Consider the following 14832-nt stretch of genomic DNA (forward strand, 5'->3'; position numbering starts at 1 on the left):
AAAGTGGACTTAGACTATAATACATTTATTTAAAATACATTTTAAAACTGTAACAATTATATTATTCATCAACTATTTAAAATTACTATTCATTCACTTCCAAAAAGTATTTGTTACATGCCTAATGTGTCCAGCTCAGATTAGTGTAGAAGACACAAAAATAGTCTATAGTCGTAGAAATGAGAAATATCTTTAGATACTATTATGGACTGATCTCCAGGATATACTGTTAAGAGATAAAAAACAAGGTAGAGCAAAGTGTAGATCACATGCTACTGTTTACTTCAAGAAGGGGGAGGGAGGATATGAAGATATATACATATTTGCTTATATATTTTTTAATGTAAGGACAAACTATCAATTTTCTCTTAACAGTTACCCCTAAGAGGAAGGGTGGGAACAGGATGAAGACTGGACAGAAGGTAGACGTCTCTGAATATTTTTTACCTTGTCTTATTGATTTGAATTTGGAACATTCTAAATATTTTACATAATTATGAAACAAACTGAATTTTTAAAAGGTAAAACTAAATATTAACATATGAAAAGCAAAATGAACCATCTATGTGTCTAGCTGATAGCACAATCACAGGGAGAGAAACCTGAATTTAATTAAGCTTCTAGCTCTAACTACCAATTCATAGGAAATACAGGGGACAGTGGAGTATGTTAAACAGTATCACAAAATTCAAACTCAGGGAATTCTAGAGGATAAACAATCCAGTTAGTATAACAATTAAGTTATAAAGAAGAAAGAAAACACATAGAAGAAAGATAAAGGAGGAACCTAAGATTAAAGGACATAAGTTACCACCCAACTGCAATAAATAGATCTGATTCAAATAAACTGTAGGAAAAAAAAATTAAGAGCCCATTAGGGAAATCTGAAGGCTGAAATCTGAAGGCTGGTTATTTAATGATAGAAGAATTATTGGTAATTTGTTTAGGTGTGATAATAATATGATTGTTTCTTAAAAAGAAAACTTATGTTTTAGAAATACATATTGAAATGAATGTATATGTATATAAATAAATGAATGAAATGACATGATGACAGTGATTTGCTTCAAAATAATACAGGGACATGGAATTACATATGAGAAAAGATTGGTCATAAGTTGATAATTGTTGAAGCTGGTTTATGGAACAGTGAGACCATTACGACATTCCAGTTTTGTATACTTTAAAATTTCCATATGGGCTTCCCTGGTGGCGCAGTGGTTGAGAGTCCGCCTGCCGATGCAGGGGACACGGGTTCGTGCCCCGGACCGGGAAGATCCCACATGCCGCGGAGTGGCTGGGCCCGTGAGCCATGGCCGCTGAGCCTGCGCGTCCGGAGCCTGTGCTCCGCAACGGGAGAGGCCACAGTGAGAGGCCCGCGTACCACAAAAAAAAAAAAAAAAAAAATTTCCATAGTTAAAAATTAACAAAGATTTAACAATTACTCCGAGAGCTAATGATATCCGTTCCCTCTGCAGGAAAATAAGTTGGTGATTATTCATGTATAACTCCTATAGCACTTATTCCCATCATTTGGCTGTCATATACAATAATCCTTCCCAAACTAGAGATCACCGTCACAAATTAAAAAACATGTTCATTTCCTTTGGTGCATCTTTTCTTCAACCAAGAAATCTGTCTTTCTAATAAATGAGAATTGTAAGACACTCCTACTGCGGATAATAAACTAAAGAAAGTAAAGGGCAAGAATTTTAAAAGGAAGACAAATGACAGAGCAGGTATCATTTACATAAAGAAGCGTCAGGAAAGAGTAAAGAAAGTGAAGCAAATGAAGTTTGTTTCTAGACTTTAGAAATAAACTCCTACACCCATCAGCAGCAAGGGCTGAGTCATATGTAACAGGTACTGAAGCCCTGTGTTTTGGCATGGATTTGTTATAAGCAGAGCCCTCATCATAAAGCTGTATATACTGAGGAAAGCTAGGCTGAGCACACTACCTAAGTGCTACATCACCAAGGCCCCCATGGAACCCAAGGAAGCTAATCGACAGCTTCAGATCATAAAATCAGAAAAGTATCAAACATTTAGAGGAAGTAAAAAAGAGGGAAAAAATGTCTCCTGGTTGTATATTATCTACCTGATCGTGTATTCTAATTGTGCATTAAAGCAAAACAAACATTTACGCATCTCACTGAAACTGAAGTAGTGCGAAAGAACCTCACATTTCCACAGAACAAGAGTGGTGCTGCACTCATTACTACAAATTTAACAATGGAAAATATGGATGTACTTACATAGTCCTTCAGATCTTCACGTACTACCTCAAATTCACTAATCCTATTTTTTAAAAAGTTTTAAGTTTTCAACCACAACTATCCGCAGAATTTTGAGAGACTTAACTCCAATGGTTAAGAAGAGACTTCCATAAATTACTTAAGCTTCTTATTATATTTTGTCTCTTCAATGAAACACCAAGCCACTTAAGGCTAAAATTATGTCTTTTACCACTTTAAATCCCCTCTATGTATTCTACATAGAGTAGATGCTCAATAAGTGTTTGATCATTTAGCAGTTAATGAAAAACAAAGTAATATATATGGCAAAGAATTACTCTAAATAGTATTAAAAAGGCTTCTGAGGAAAAGACCTGTCCTCAAGGAGTTGCTAATCTCTTCTCTTATATTATATTGATATTTCAAATATGCCACAGTTTGAGGGGTTTGCGGAGGAGGGGCAGCAGTACACAAAATCATAATTTTTGCTGTTTAACAATCATCATTTCAGAAGTATGCCAGAATTTCCACAAACTTCCACTGACATGAAAAAATCTTTTCTCTGAAGACTATTACACAAACTGAACCAGATCTACCCCCAGGTCTATTTATGAATGGGATAATAATGATTAGAAAGTAACAACACACTCAAATAGGCATCAGTACTGAATATATTGCCTATTAACTAGAAAAAAAATAGGATTATGGCATTAGTAGATCAAGGAGCACAGAGTAGGGATAAATTTCAATATGGATAGTAGGAACATACACTGACTGTTTGGAATCAAGAATTACTTAGAATTACTTAGGTCTTAAATATATATTTTTACCAATATTGCTAAGAAATAACAAAGAGTCTACCAGTAAATCAAACAGAAATGTGCAACATGACAAGTAATCATAAAAACCACTGCAGTTAATTGGAACCCTCATACATTACTGATGGGGATGTATAATGGTGCAGCCACTGTGGAAAAGTTTGGCAGTTCCTCAAAAAGTGAAACAGAGAAATGCCAGTAATCATATTCCTAGTTTATACCCAAAACAAGTATTCAAATAAATACCTGTACATGAATGTCCAGAGTAGCACTATTCATGACAGCCAAAAGGTAGAAACACAAATGTCCATCAACAGATAAATGGATAAACAAAATGCAGGTATACAATAGAATATTATTCAGCCTTAAAAGAGGAATGAAGTACTGATACATGCTACAATATGCATAAGCCTCCAAAACATTATGCTAAGTGAAAGAAGCTAGACACAGAAGGTCACATACTGGATGATTCTATTTACACGAAATATCCAGAATAGGTAAATCCAAAGACAGAAAGCAGACTTGTGCTTGTCAGAGTCTGGGGCAGGAGGTTATGAGGAGTGACTGTTCAATCGGTGCAGGGTTTCTTTTGGATGTGGTGAAAACATTTTGGCGTTTCCCTTGGATGTGATGAAAATGTTTTGGAACTAGATATAGGTAATGGTTCTACAACATTGTGAATGTATTAAATGCCTCCAAATTGAACCTTTAAAACGGTTAATTCTGTGTTAATTTCACCTCAATAAAAAATAAACAAATAATTCCCCCAAAACACAGTTCAAGAACAGCCATGCTTCTTATTGTCTATAACATAAAATACTAAAATTGTTTTCCAGAGATTTCTCTATATACCTGATTACCAACTTTTTCTTCATTCCTAAAAGCCATACCTAAGTCCATCATTCTCTTTCCTCTAGAATCCTCATCTCCATATGGCTCAGCTACCCTTAACCCCGTCCTCACTACCCCTCATCAATCCCTTTCATTTTGCCTTGAGAAATCCTACTTACATTATGAGCCACCATCCAGTTAACCTGCTCCTCTTTCTGTGGAAAGATAAGCTTTCTTTTCAATTTATCAAGCTTTTCAGTATGTATATGTGAAATAACAATAAGATATCCAAATGGAAATATTTGGCACGGTGGACATAGAGAACTTGAATTCAAGAAAAGTCGCTGATCATCATGAACACATTAGTATTTGATGAAACTAGGTGTCATGTTACGGGAAGGCAATTTAGAGAAGGAATAGGCTAAATGATTGTTTTGACATTCTGTAATGTTTTGCCTAACCCTGGATCTTTTGGTTTCTGTCACCCTGCCCCAGGTATTACTGGAAAAAGTTATGAAACCCTTCAGAGTGAGTTCATTACAAGTTCACATTGTTTCAATTTTGATTGAATACTACTTTTAAGCAAGGCTTTTATTCTCTTATTGTTGATTTGTTAGCATAATGATTTCCAACCTATGAGCTTCAGACTCCTGGGAGCTGGAGAATTAGTTATCACAATGGGTGGCCAGAGGCATGCTTTATATAAGGCCATATATGCTGCAGACAGGCCTTATACAATATTTTTCAAATGTGTAGACAATGTTGTGGTTAATAAAATACAAAGTCATGTATGAGTGTACTGAATAGCTTTTTGCTAATATGCATTTTCTCAATTAACAAATACTAAAAATGTAACTATAGTTATGTGGGGCAGGGGGTCCACAAATTTTTTTGAAGTTAAAGAAGTTGTCATCTTCAACATATTGGGATCCACTGCCTAACAGTATTCCCCATAGCACCTAAACATCTTTCCCACACTCTAAGCCTCTAAGTATCCCCTGCCCAATTCCAGACCCACTTCCACTTTCATTTTCCCAAGAAAATCAAACACATCCTTATACATTCCCTCATCTACCTCAATCCATCTGAATTTATTCTTTCTCCTCCACCTCTATAAATATTTGGTAATTTAGCAATTAAATGTCTCTTCCCTTTTAAGACTAATTCAGACAATATACCTGAGCCCATCTCTTATTTGCCTCCCTTACCCCAATCCACCAAACAGGTTTAATCTCTCCTTCAAGAGATTTTCCCCTTCCACCTAAAAACATTATCAACTCTCTCTTATTCTGACAAAACTTTACTTGATTCTGCTCTATGTTCTAGCTACTATCCTATTTCTTTTCTTCCTTTTGGTGTCAAATTCTCAGAGCTGGCCTACTACAGCCTGAGCCAGACACCTGGCTTTGTAAATAAGATTCTGTTGAAATAGCCATCTCATTTTTTCAGATATCATGGCTGCTTTCCTATAACAAGGGCAAAGTTAAGTAGTTAGGCGATCCTATGGCTTGGAAACCTAAAATATTTCCTACCTGGCTCTTTAAAAAGTTTGTCAATCTCTGGGGCTCCAAAGCATGATCTATATTCAATATCAGCATTTTCTTTTGAGGACAAGTGGGTGCCATTAAAGGTTTTGGATCAGCAGTAAAGTACTGAGTAAAGGGCATTTCAAGACTACCAACTTAACAACAGCATATAGGGAAGATATAAAAGATCATTTAGGAAAATATTGCAAGAGACTACACATTAAGCATAAAGGGAGAAAAATAAAAGGGACTTTTTAAAAGGATAAGCATCAATACTAGATGACTACATGTGACAGAGACAAAACTAACACCAAAATTTCAATTCTTGATTATGTGGCTCTCAAGAATTTGCATTCTCTCCTACAGTCTACTGTAGACTTACAGCTCTTCATAGTTTCCTACATTACTGATTATGGAGTTCCTAAAAATCTTAATACTAATTCCATATCTTCTGTATACCAGGCATTCCCCATGCTTGCTATATGGCTACCTCCTGGGTAAGCAAATCACTTAGGAAGAGGCAGAACCAACAGAGTTGGCCAAATAAGAGCATAGGGCCAATGTCAGAGTTGGATGGAGTACTCACCTGTGGTACCAAGCAGAGAGAGAGGGGAACTAAGATTTCAGGTCCAGAACTGGCTCTAGCCAAACAGGAAGAAGCAGTTATGAATTTGCTTATAGCAGAAGCAGAGTGTCTTTGATATCCTGACATACTTTTCTGATGTTCAGACAGACCACCATTAAAGTGGCCATTGGTAAAAGAGTCTCATGAAAAACAAGCCAAAAAACAAGACCAAAAGGTGAGGAATTAAATGGAGCAGACCCTAATGGTCTTTTGTTTAGGAAAAGCAGTCTTCCTTATTAAAGATGATACTACTTTTCATAATGGCCAATATGATACTAACCTTCATTAAGAGAATTTTCACACCCCACAAGATTGAGAAGGATATCGTCATCTTTATCATCAACTTCACATCCCAGCAGCATCCAGCTTTCCACATTATCGCTTTCTGAAATGGTGCTCTCTTCCTCTTCACTTGAACTGACCTCTATAATCATGACCTCTTGGATTGTACCTGATCTCTCTCCAGGTTTAGTCTTCTCAATATCCCTCTTGCATTTCTTATCTGCCAACTCATTAGAATGACGAAAAGCAGGAGGACCTTGGGTCCTTTCTTCTGCATGGACTCTAAAATTCTTTCTTTTACATTTATAAATACTATCTTCATCAGACAGTGTGATGACCTCTGACCCATCTGATAGCTGGATGACCTCACTATCTGAAAGGATAATTAAGTTCTTCTGATTTGGTTTACTATTGAATGATTCAGAATTCCCAGAGTTCTTCTCTTCATGTTCTTCCTCTTTGATGACATTATCAAGATCTTGGGCATAATGAACTTGGCTGTAGAGCTGAAATTCCACCTCACTATCAACACTCAGTTCACTAGATGACTCTTCACGATAAAGGTCATCTTCATATGCTTCTATGGTCTCATAACCACCAAACATCATGGAAAGTCAGTAACCTTGATGCTGTAAAACAGAAAGTCATAGAAAGAATATATTTTAACAGCTCAGATCATGCCTGTTTAGTGCATAATGATATCACCTCTTAGAGCTAACTTCTGTGAAGGCCATCATTTTTCTCAATGACATATTAAAATACCTTTTTCTCTTAGAGTAGTACCATTTTTCAAGATTTTCTAAATTGTTATGACACACTCTAATAATGCCCAGCCCCTCCCAAATGAAAATTACTGCCAACAAACTGAGTTACAGTTATTAATGGAAATGTTATATTTCACAAGTATGTTAGAAAGGAAAAACAGGTTGAGATCCACTGTTTCAGACACCGATCACTTTTTCTCCACAATGTTAAAAATCACAAAAATATTTTAGGTCATTCTCACTACTATTCCATCCATTCTTCATCTTTTCCCTGGCTCTGGTTCTGTATCTCATCTTTTCTGGTATACATTCTCACACAGGAATATCACTTCAATTATGACTAAAATCCACAAAAGGACATAATTATCATATTTACTGTTTTGGTGTATATTTGTCTTCTCAATTAAAAAATTAATCTCCAGGCCTTCTGATCTTTGACCAAAAGAATACATAAAAATAGCTGACAAACTTAGTTTATTTCTGTACCTATAAAGATATGTATGAAATACAAACTAACTGAAGACCTAAAATAGAGGTAAAACTCAGCTTTAGGAGCACTTTACTCCTACTGTGAGCACAGTAAATCCTGCTCATCCTTCAACTCTGTTTAAATATCACCTCCTCGGGGAAGCTTTCCTTGACCCACCAAACTGTCGACCCTTTATAGGTTTCCATAGCACTTTACATTTCAAGACATTCACATTTCTAATTACTAGTGCAATGGAAATTTCCCACAAGCACAAATCACATACCCCAGGGGGGCAGGAACTATATGCACTTTGTTAAACAATGGATCACCAAAACCAAGCAGAGTAACTGGCATTTAGTAAGACCTCTATAAAGGTCTGCTGAACTAACAAATGAATAAATAAATGAATAATATCATCAGGTATTTGTTCTAAAGCCCTAATAAATCTAATTATGTGTCTAAAATATGAAAATTATGATGAGATGAATTTCGTAGTTGTCTCCAACTATTTCAAAGATTCTCATATCATCAACCAAATATCTACACAGATGTTTCAATTAGGTACTAATGGAACACTGATCAAAATGAGAGTGCTGGAAAAAAACTCATTTTTGTTTAAAAAAAAATCAGGCACAGTATAGAGAACAATTAAAAATGACAATTTATTCTTTCTACTCTACTTTTAGCTATACAGATACAATTTAGAAAGACTAGTTGTTTTCTTAGTTTATCAATTCTCTGCCCAAAATGTCGGGGTACTTTTGGTGATACAACCTGCTGACTCCAAAAATCAAATGAACAAGAGCCAAAAATGTACTACACTCATGCTGGAGTTTCTTGTTTTACAGAAATAAAGAAACCAACTTTTGTTGTACACCTTAAACTTACACAATGTTATATGTCAATTATATCTCAATAAAGCTGGGGGGAAAAGATGATTAAAAGTTCTGAGTTAACAATATTGTATATATGAAATCTGCTAAGAGAGTAAATCTTAAATGTTCTAACCACACACAAAAAAAGGTTAAGATGTGAGGTGATGGGGCTTCCCTGGTGGCGCAGTGGTTGAGAGTCCGCCTGCCAATGCAGGGGACGCGGGTTCGTGCCCCGGTCCGGGAAGATCCCACATGCCGCGGAGCGGCTGCGCCTGTGAGCCATGGCCGCTGAGCCTGCGCGTCCGGAGCCTGTGCTCCGCGACGGGAGAGGCCACAGCGGTGAGAGGCCCGCGTACCGCAAAAAAAAAAAAAAAAAAAAAAAAGATGTGAGGTGATGGATGTGTTAACTAACCTTAATGTGGTAATCATTTCACAATATATACATATATCAAATCATCATGTTGTACACCTTAAACAATGTTATTTGTCAATTATATCTCAATAAAGCTGGGGGGGAGACCCAACTTTTAATGCCTTTTTTTCCTTCTAAAAGGTACAATATACCTGTTCCCTTTTTGCACTGTCCTTCAGGTTGCTATGCTGTTGTCATACAAGTTGAATGTGGCTGTTTGAAAAGTAATGCTCATAGCATTTATCAGTTTATATTGAAATGTTAGCTTCAGAGGAATACAAATAAAAGATGAATCCTTTCCTTTTTATTTAATAGGTAAATTAATTCTAAAAGAAGTCAAAGGAATTATGCTTCCTTCAAAATCCTCACTGGATCCATCTTGAGGATCCAGTGTGGACTTAAGATAAAACATAATTCCGGTGCAGCACAGAAAAAATTAAAGAGCTAAATTACAGAGTTACAAATTTGTACTACTCTTGGAGCCATCCCAAAGGAAAGGGATTAAGAAAAGAGCCATAGGCACACCTGTGAATGTATGCCAAAAATAAACTACAGAAATAAAATAAAAACAGACTTCCTTGGGTCTAAGGGTTTATCTCTTCCCCTGAAATGTAGAAAAATGAATTTAACAATTTAGCCCCTATGGCCTTTAAGAGGATTTTGTCCCTTCTGTACTGAAAATTGTGCTCAGCATAACCGGCTCTTCTATTTATGTAGTTTATGTATGCCAGAGCTACGGTCTGCCTGAGGCTGTTTTGGTTTATGTTACTACTTTAATCACATTCAAACGCATTTAGTTAACTTTTTAAATTCATACTCCAAGGATGAATATGAAAAAAATATATATGTATATAACTGTCTTGATTCAGAAGGACTTCTCAGCTTTTTGAACATTGTACACAATTCTCAAGCATACTTAATTAGATAACATAAAGTCTCTATGAGAGTCACAAAATTTTAAATCTGGAAGAGACCTTTCAGATTATCTCATCAACCTCCTCAATCTACATATAAGGAAACTGAGGTCCAAAGAAATAAGGAGGCCTATCCAAAGTTATTTAGCTGGTTAAGAACACAGCTAAAAGTGATTCACATTTCCCTGATTAAAAAAATAACAATCATCATTTCGAATAAAGATTAAAGAAAAAACAAAAACCTTCCTTCAAAACTAAATTTGCAGTGGCTCTAACACCTAAATTTACCTAACAAATATCCATTTTATTTCCGTGGAGTTTAAAAACTATAAAAGAGGCATTTTAATTGGAAAGAAAAGCATACATTTGAATTTGTCAGTTTACCATCCAAGAGCTTCCCAAGTTGGTACACAAAGGCTATAGCAATGCCATGACCAAAAAAGATGGCTCTTATATAAGAACTTAAAATATCAGTTTGGGAATAAAACTTCTCTGAAGAATTTAAATGGCTTAACAAATGTAAAACAGCTATAGAGAATAACTGCAAAGGCGCTCGCTGTTGAAAAGTGAGAGCAGAATTCATTCACTGATTTTTTTTAAACTAGACAACTTAAGGCTTATTTAAGCTTTCAGATTTTATTATACAATCTTTAAAGACAACATTTCTGCTCTAACAGTCTACCAACTGGTCATTTCAGTCCTTGTGCTCTTATTTCTCTTCAAAGAACTTTTAGCCTAGATATTTCTTTTTGATGAGATAGTTATCCATCTCAAGGAAATTTAAATCAAATTCACAGCTTGATATCAAGGCTAGTTTTCTTTAGAACATGATTAACAGTTTAATTTCAAATTAAAATTTCTGACTTAGTGAGCCATCCTGATAGTGACAGATTTGAAACACTACTGACTCTAGTGTTAAAATTTCTGCCCACTCTTCGAATGGGGCTTTCAATTTGAAGTAAATCAAACTGGGACAGAGAATTCAAATGTGGGAAACAATGGTCACAAAAAAATTCAGACAGAATACAAGATGCTGGTGGGAGAAAATAATGCTAAATTTATTCAGACAAGTCCAGCTGTTCCTGACATAAAGTCTTTATAGAGTAACTAATCCTATCTCAAAACACTTCCTTCACCTTTCCCTCAGCGCTTTTCCTGTTATTACACAGTATCTTATCCTTGAAGCTATTGTACAATCCTCACTTCCACTTCTTCCTCGGTTTATTCCCCACCCTCAGACTCTCTTGAAAACATCAATACTGAATTATCCCCAAAGCACAATACCGTCTGAAATATACACACAGTCGAAAAATTCAAAACACAACAGAGTTTTGGAAGGAACCTGAAAGTCATTAAATTAAACACTCATTTTATACACTGAGAAATGGGCTCTGAGAAGCTTACTTATTCATTGCGCATAAAAGATCTCCTAATTCAACCCCGTAATCTGAAATCAAGGTAAATACAGCCTGAAGAGAAGATTTCTGGAGTCACCAACGCGAGTTGGTGGTGGAGCCCCGGCTAGAACGCAGGCCTGCTGACTCTCCACTCAGCCAGTTTTCCCACTACATCTGCAACTCTTAAAGTTGAAGTTAACTGCCGGCTACGATGTGAAGGATAAAGGGAATCAGCGAACACAGTCCAAGTCTCCTTGTTTTACGTGGGGAAAGGGGCCCATCTCCCAAAATTTTTCTGTCCCCACAGCTGCAGCTGCTGCTTCTGACTGCTGACGCTGGATTAGGCCCAGGACTGTTCGGTCCTCAAAGGCCGAGCCCTCTTCGCGTTTAAATGACTGACCGGCTTTCCTAATAGACAGGGGAACCTCGGGGGTGGGGGTTGGAGGTAAAATAGGCAGAAACGCCACTCCTCACCGAGGCCATGGGCGCCCAGCCATTTTTGAACCACGGCCTCAGGCCTTGGAGGGGCAGGGAGAAGCCCAGCCGGTCCGCGGAGTCGCGTGGAAAAGAGCTCGACTGAGAGGCCACGAGCCGAGCCCCGCCACGAATAAGGGACACAGGGGGGACGCGGAGGCCGGCGAGGGGACACGCGCTAGCTCCACAGCCCAGCGGGCGAGGCGGAGGGCGGGCAGGGGTCCCCCGGCCGCAGTCGGCTCGGGGTCCGTCACACACATACTCACTGCCGCGGCTGCGACCAGGAAGCACCAACCAGGAACCAAAACGCGTAGAGGGACGGGGAGGGGCGAGGACAAATGAGGTAAGAAAACCGCGTCCGCGCGAACCCGGGAGAAGGGAAGGCACTTCCGGGGAAAACACAGCTCCCGGGAGTCGTCTTCCGTCCCGCCCACCCACCAGGCCTTCTGTACGCATGCGTAACAACTATTAACCCTTTCCTTTCCCCTTGATGTGCCTGTCTTGCTCTGGTCCTTCCCCCCAACGGCTTCTTTCACAGATATTTAAGCTGCATCTGTGACAGAGGACACCATGTTTGAATGACTTGCACAGAAGATATGCTACTTACCGAGCAAAACCGGGGAGAGTTAGCGCCTTTCTGTGCTGGCGAGAAAAACTACAACTACCATGATGCTCCGGGGCGAAGTTTAGCCCGCGCTCCGCCTCCTTTCCCCCTGACCTCGGAGGACATCCTCCATGTGCCACGTGGCGCGGGAGCGGAGCCGAGACCCAGCAAGGGGACGAGGACCGGTGCGGCAGACGGCTTGGCTGGTGTACTCGGGGAATCCCAGCGAGGGAGAAGCCTCTTTGAGAGCGCCTGGTTTAGATCCTTCTCTCGAGCTAGGTGACCTTAGGCAGGTCCTTCCCACCTCTAAGTTGAAGGTAAACTTAGTTTACACTGGGGCGCTTCCGGCTCCTTTTTTCCCCTAGAATACAAGACAACAGATTTAACTCTTTGTGAACCTGGAAGAGCTGAACTCTTGCGAAAGATTGAAGTCAATACTGGTCCTTTGGAAGCCTCCGGAGGCTACAGATTGTGTTGGAAGCCCCTGGCTTCGGTTCCTCGTCTCACACCTTATTTTAACAGTAATACTAAACCCAACTGTACATCTTTATCAATTCGTCGGCCCTTGGCAACAGTCTTGAAAGATGTTTGACATTGATTATTTTTGCCAACATTTATCGAACATGTGTTTAAGAGCCAGGCAGTGCTAGCAATTGCGAATGTAGTGGTAAATGTTTTAAAGTCTCTGGTCTCATAGAGCTAGAGTCTACCTGAGAAAGCAGAATACAGATAGTTTGCTTATATCTAAGAGTTTGACCGGAAAAATAATTAGAAATTTTAGTTAGCATTATGGTAAGTGCTAGGAAGGAGGACAAGATACAATGAAAAGGTAAAATTGGAGGACCCGTTTTGCAGAGGAGGAAACAGGCTAAGAAATGGGCCACAGAAATTACTAGATTGTTTATTAGGTAATGTGTATTGTGTAGAACAAATGTTATCTTAAAAATAATAATATACTGAACATTTATCAAGTGCCAGGCTTACTCCTATAAATTTACTATGTATAAACTTTAAAATTTTAACAACCCTTTGAGGTTGAGAGTTTTTAAAAAAGGAAATAGATTCAGAGGTTAAGTAACTTGCCCAAGGCCACAAGGCCAGGAAATGCTCCCAATTACTATGCCCAGTGCTCTCACTATTACTCCTGCATTCAACAAAGATTTGCTATGTTCCCATGCTCAAAATGCTTAGGCACCCCCAAAAGGTTATGTCATAAAACCTAGAATTCTTTGGATGTCGTAAAGAACACTTCATGAGCTGACATCTGCCTACCTCTTTACCACCATGCTGAATACTGGGCCGTTGCCAGAACACACTATGCTCTATCACATCTGTGCCTTTACAGAGAGCATTCCTACTGCCTGTAAAGTCCTCCCTGTCATTCACCCTACTCTGCTCAAGACTGAGTCTTCAGGGAAATTTTCCAACTTAACCAGACAGAACAGGCATTCCTTCCCTCCATCAAGACAGTTATATTGTCTTAAAATTGTCTCCTAACTGGATTGTGGGCTCCCAGAAGGGTGAAGCTTTGACATTTTATCTTTGTATCTTCACCAGCTAATATAGTGCTTGACAGACAGCAAGCACTCAGTAATGGTGTTAAAGGAATGAAGGACCTCTTCTAACTACCTGAGGTTCTAGGAAACCAAGAACCAGATATGGATCCACCAGCTATCAGTTCAGTGGGAAACATGTCATGACTCCAAATAACTGGAATGCAGTGTAGTGTTCCATGATACTAACATGGTGTAAAGAGCTGCAGGGACCCCAAGGATACAGAGATTTCTGACCAAGAAGAGTAGTGTATATATACACGCACCTTGCCTTTACATGATAAGTTCTCATTTAGACGGTTTTTAGAAATCACGAAATTCAGTCTCCTATTGTGATGGGGAAACTGAAGTTTTGCCAAGAGTCACGTGGCAGAGGCAGAACTGTGTGTGTAATCCAGGTCTCTGAGTCTCTCCCCAAACCACCTCACACTGTCTCTGCCCCACACCTCTTGAGATCACAAATGGTAGCATGCACAAACATCCTGGAGCCTCTCTTAGAATGTCCTAAGGAGTCCATTTATTTGAGAGAGGAAGCACCTGCTTTCGCCAGGGCAGTGGCAGTACTACATCAACAGTGAGCAGCTGAATTAGGGTGAGGGGCCAGGAGAAAGCAGAAACCTGCTGCAGAGGGCAGGCCAGGTGGGGGATGTAGTGTAGCAGGATCTGGGCAAGTGACTTACCCTTACCCTTCTGTTGCAGAGGGAGGAGCTACCTCCTTTATTTTATTCTGGTTTAGTGGTACCTAGAACCTCTGAAAAACTAATCATTTTGACCTTTTATCAGTTGCCTTTCCATTACTATCCATTCACTGGCAGCCTACTATGTAATAACCCCTTGTGAGCCACTTCAGGTATATTGTCTGCCAGATATATTGTAAGGGAGTGTTAGCCCATTTCACTGGTGTGGAAATTGTGACTTGGCGAGGTCATGTGACTTCCTCTAAATGACAGAGCTGGTATTCAAACTCAAGTCTTGTCTGAGTCCAAAACCTATGCTCTTTTCTATGCCCAAACTGCCTTTCAAAACTAAACTCCTCGAGGGTGGAGACTATGAT

The 14832-nt window shown here is 38.8% G+C and overlaps 1 protein-coding gene across 3 annotated transcripts in view; it reads right to left on the reverse strand.

The window, feature by feature from the left end:
- ZCCHC7 (zinc finger CCHC-type containing 7) overlaps positions 1–11983 on the reverse strand; it is a 245239-nt gene extending 233256 nt beyond the window's left edge. The window contains exons 1-2 of one of the 3 annotated variants that reach the window (XM_082657262.1): positions 11884–11983; positions 6315–6945 (exon numbers count right to left, since the gene is read on the reverse strand). In XM_082657262.1, the coding sequence (XP_082513388.1) occupies positions 6315–6924 (610 nt within the window). In that variant the 5' untranslated portion in view covers positions 6925–6945; positions 11884–11983. Of the gene's footprint in view, positions 1–6314; positions 6946–11621; positions 11731–11883 lie in introns of those variants that run through there. The other 2 variants (XM_082657261.1, XM_082657263.1) reach the window with 2 other exon arrangements.
- Positions 11984–14832: the final 2849 nt, after the last annotated feature.

The sequence above is a fragment of the Grampus griseus genome (assembly GCF_964374135.1).
Source record: "Grampus griseus genome assembly, chromosome: 6".
Lineage (NCBI taxonomy): Eukaryota > Metazoa > Chordata > Mammalia > Artiodactyla > Delphinidae > Grampus > Grampus griseus.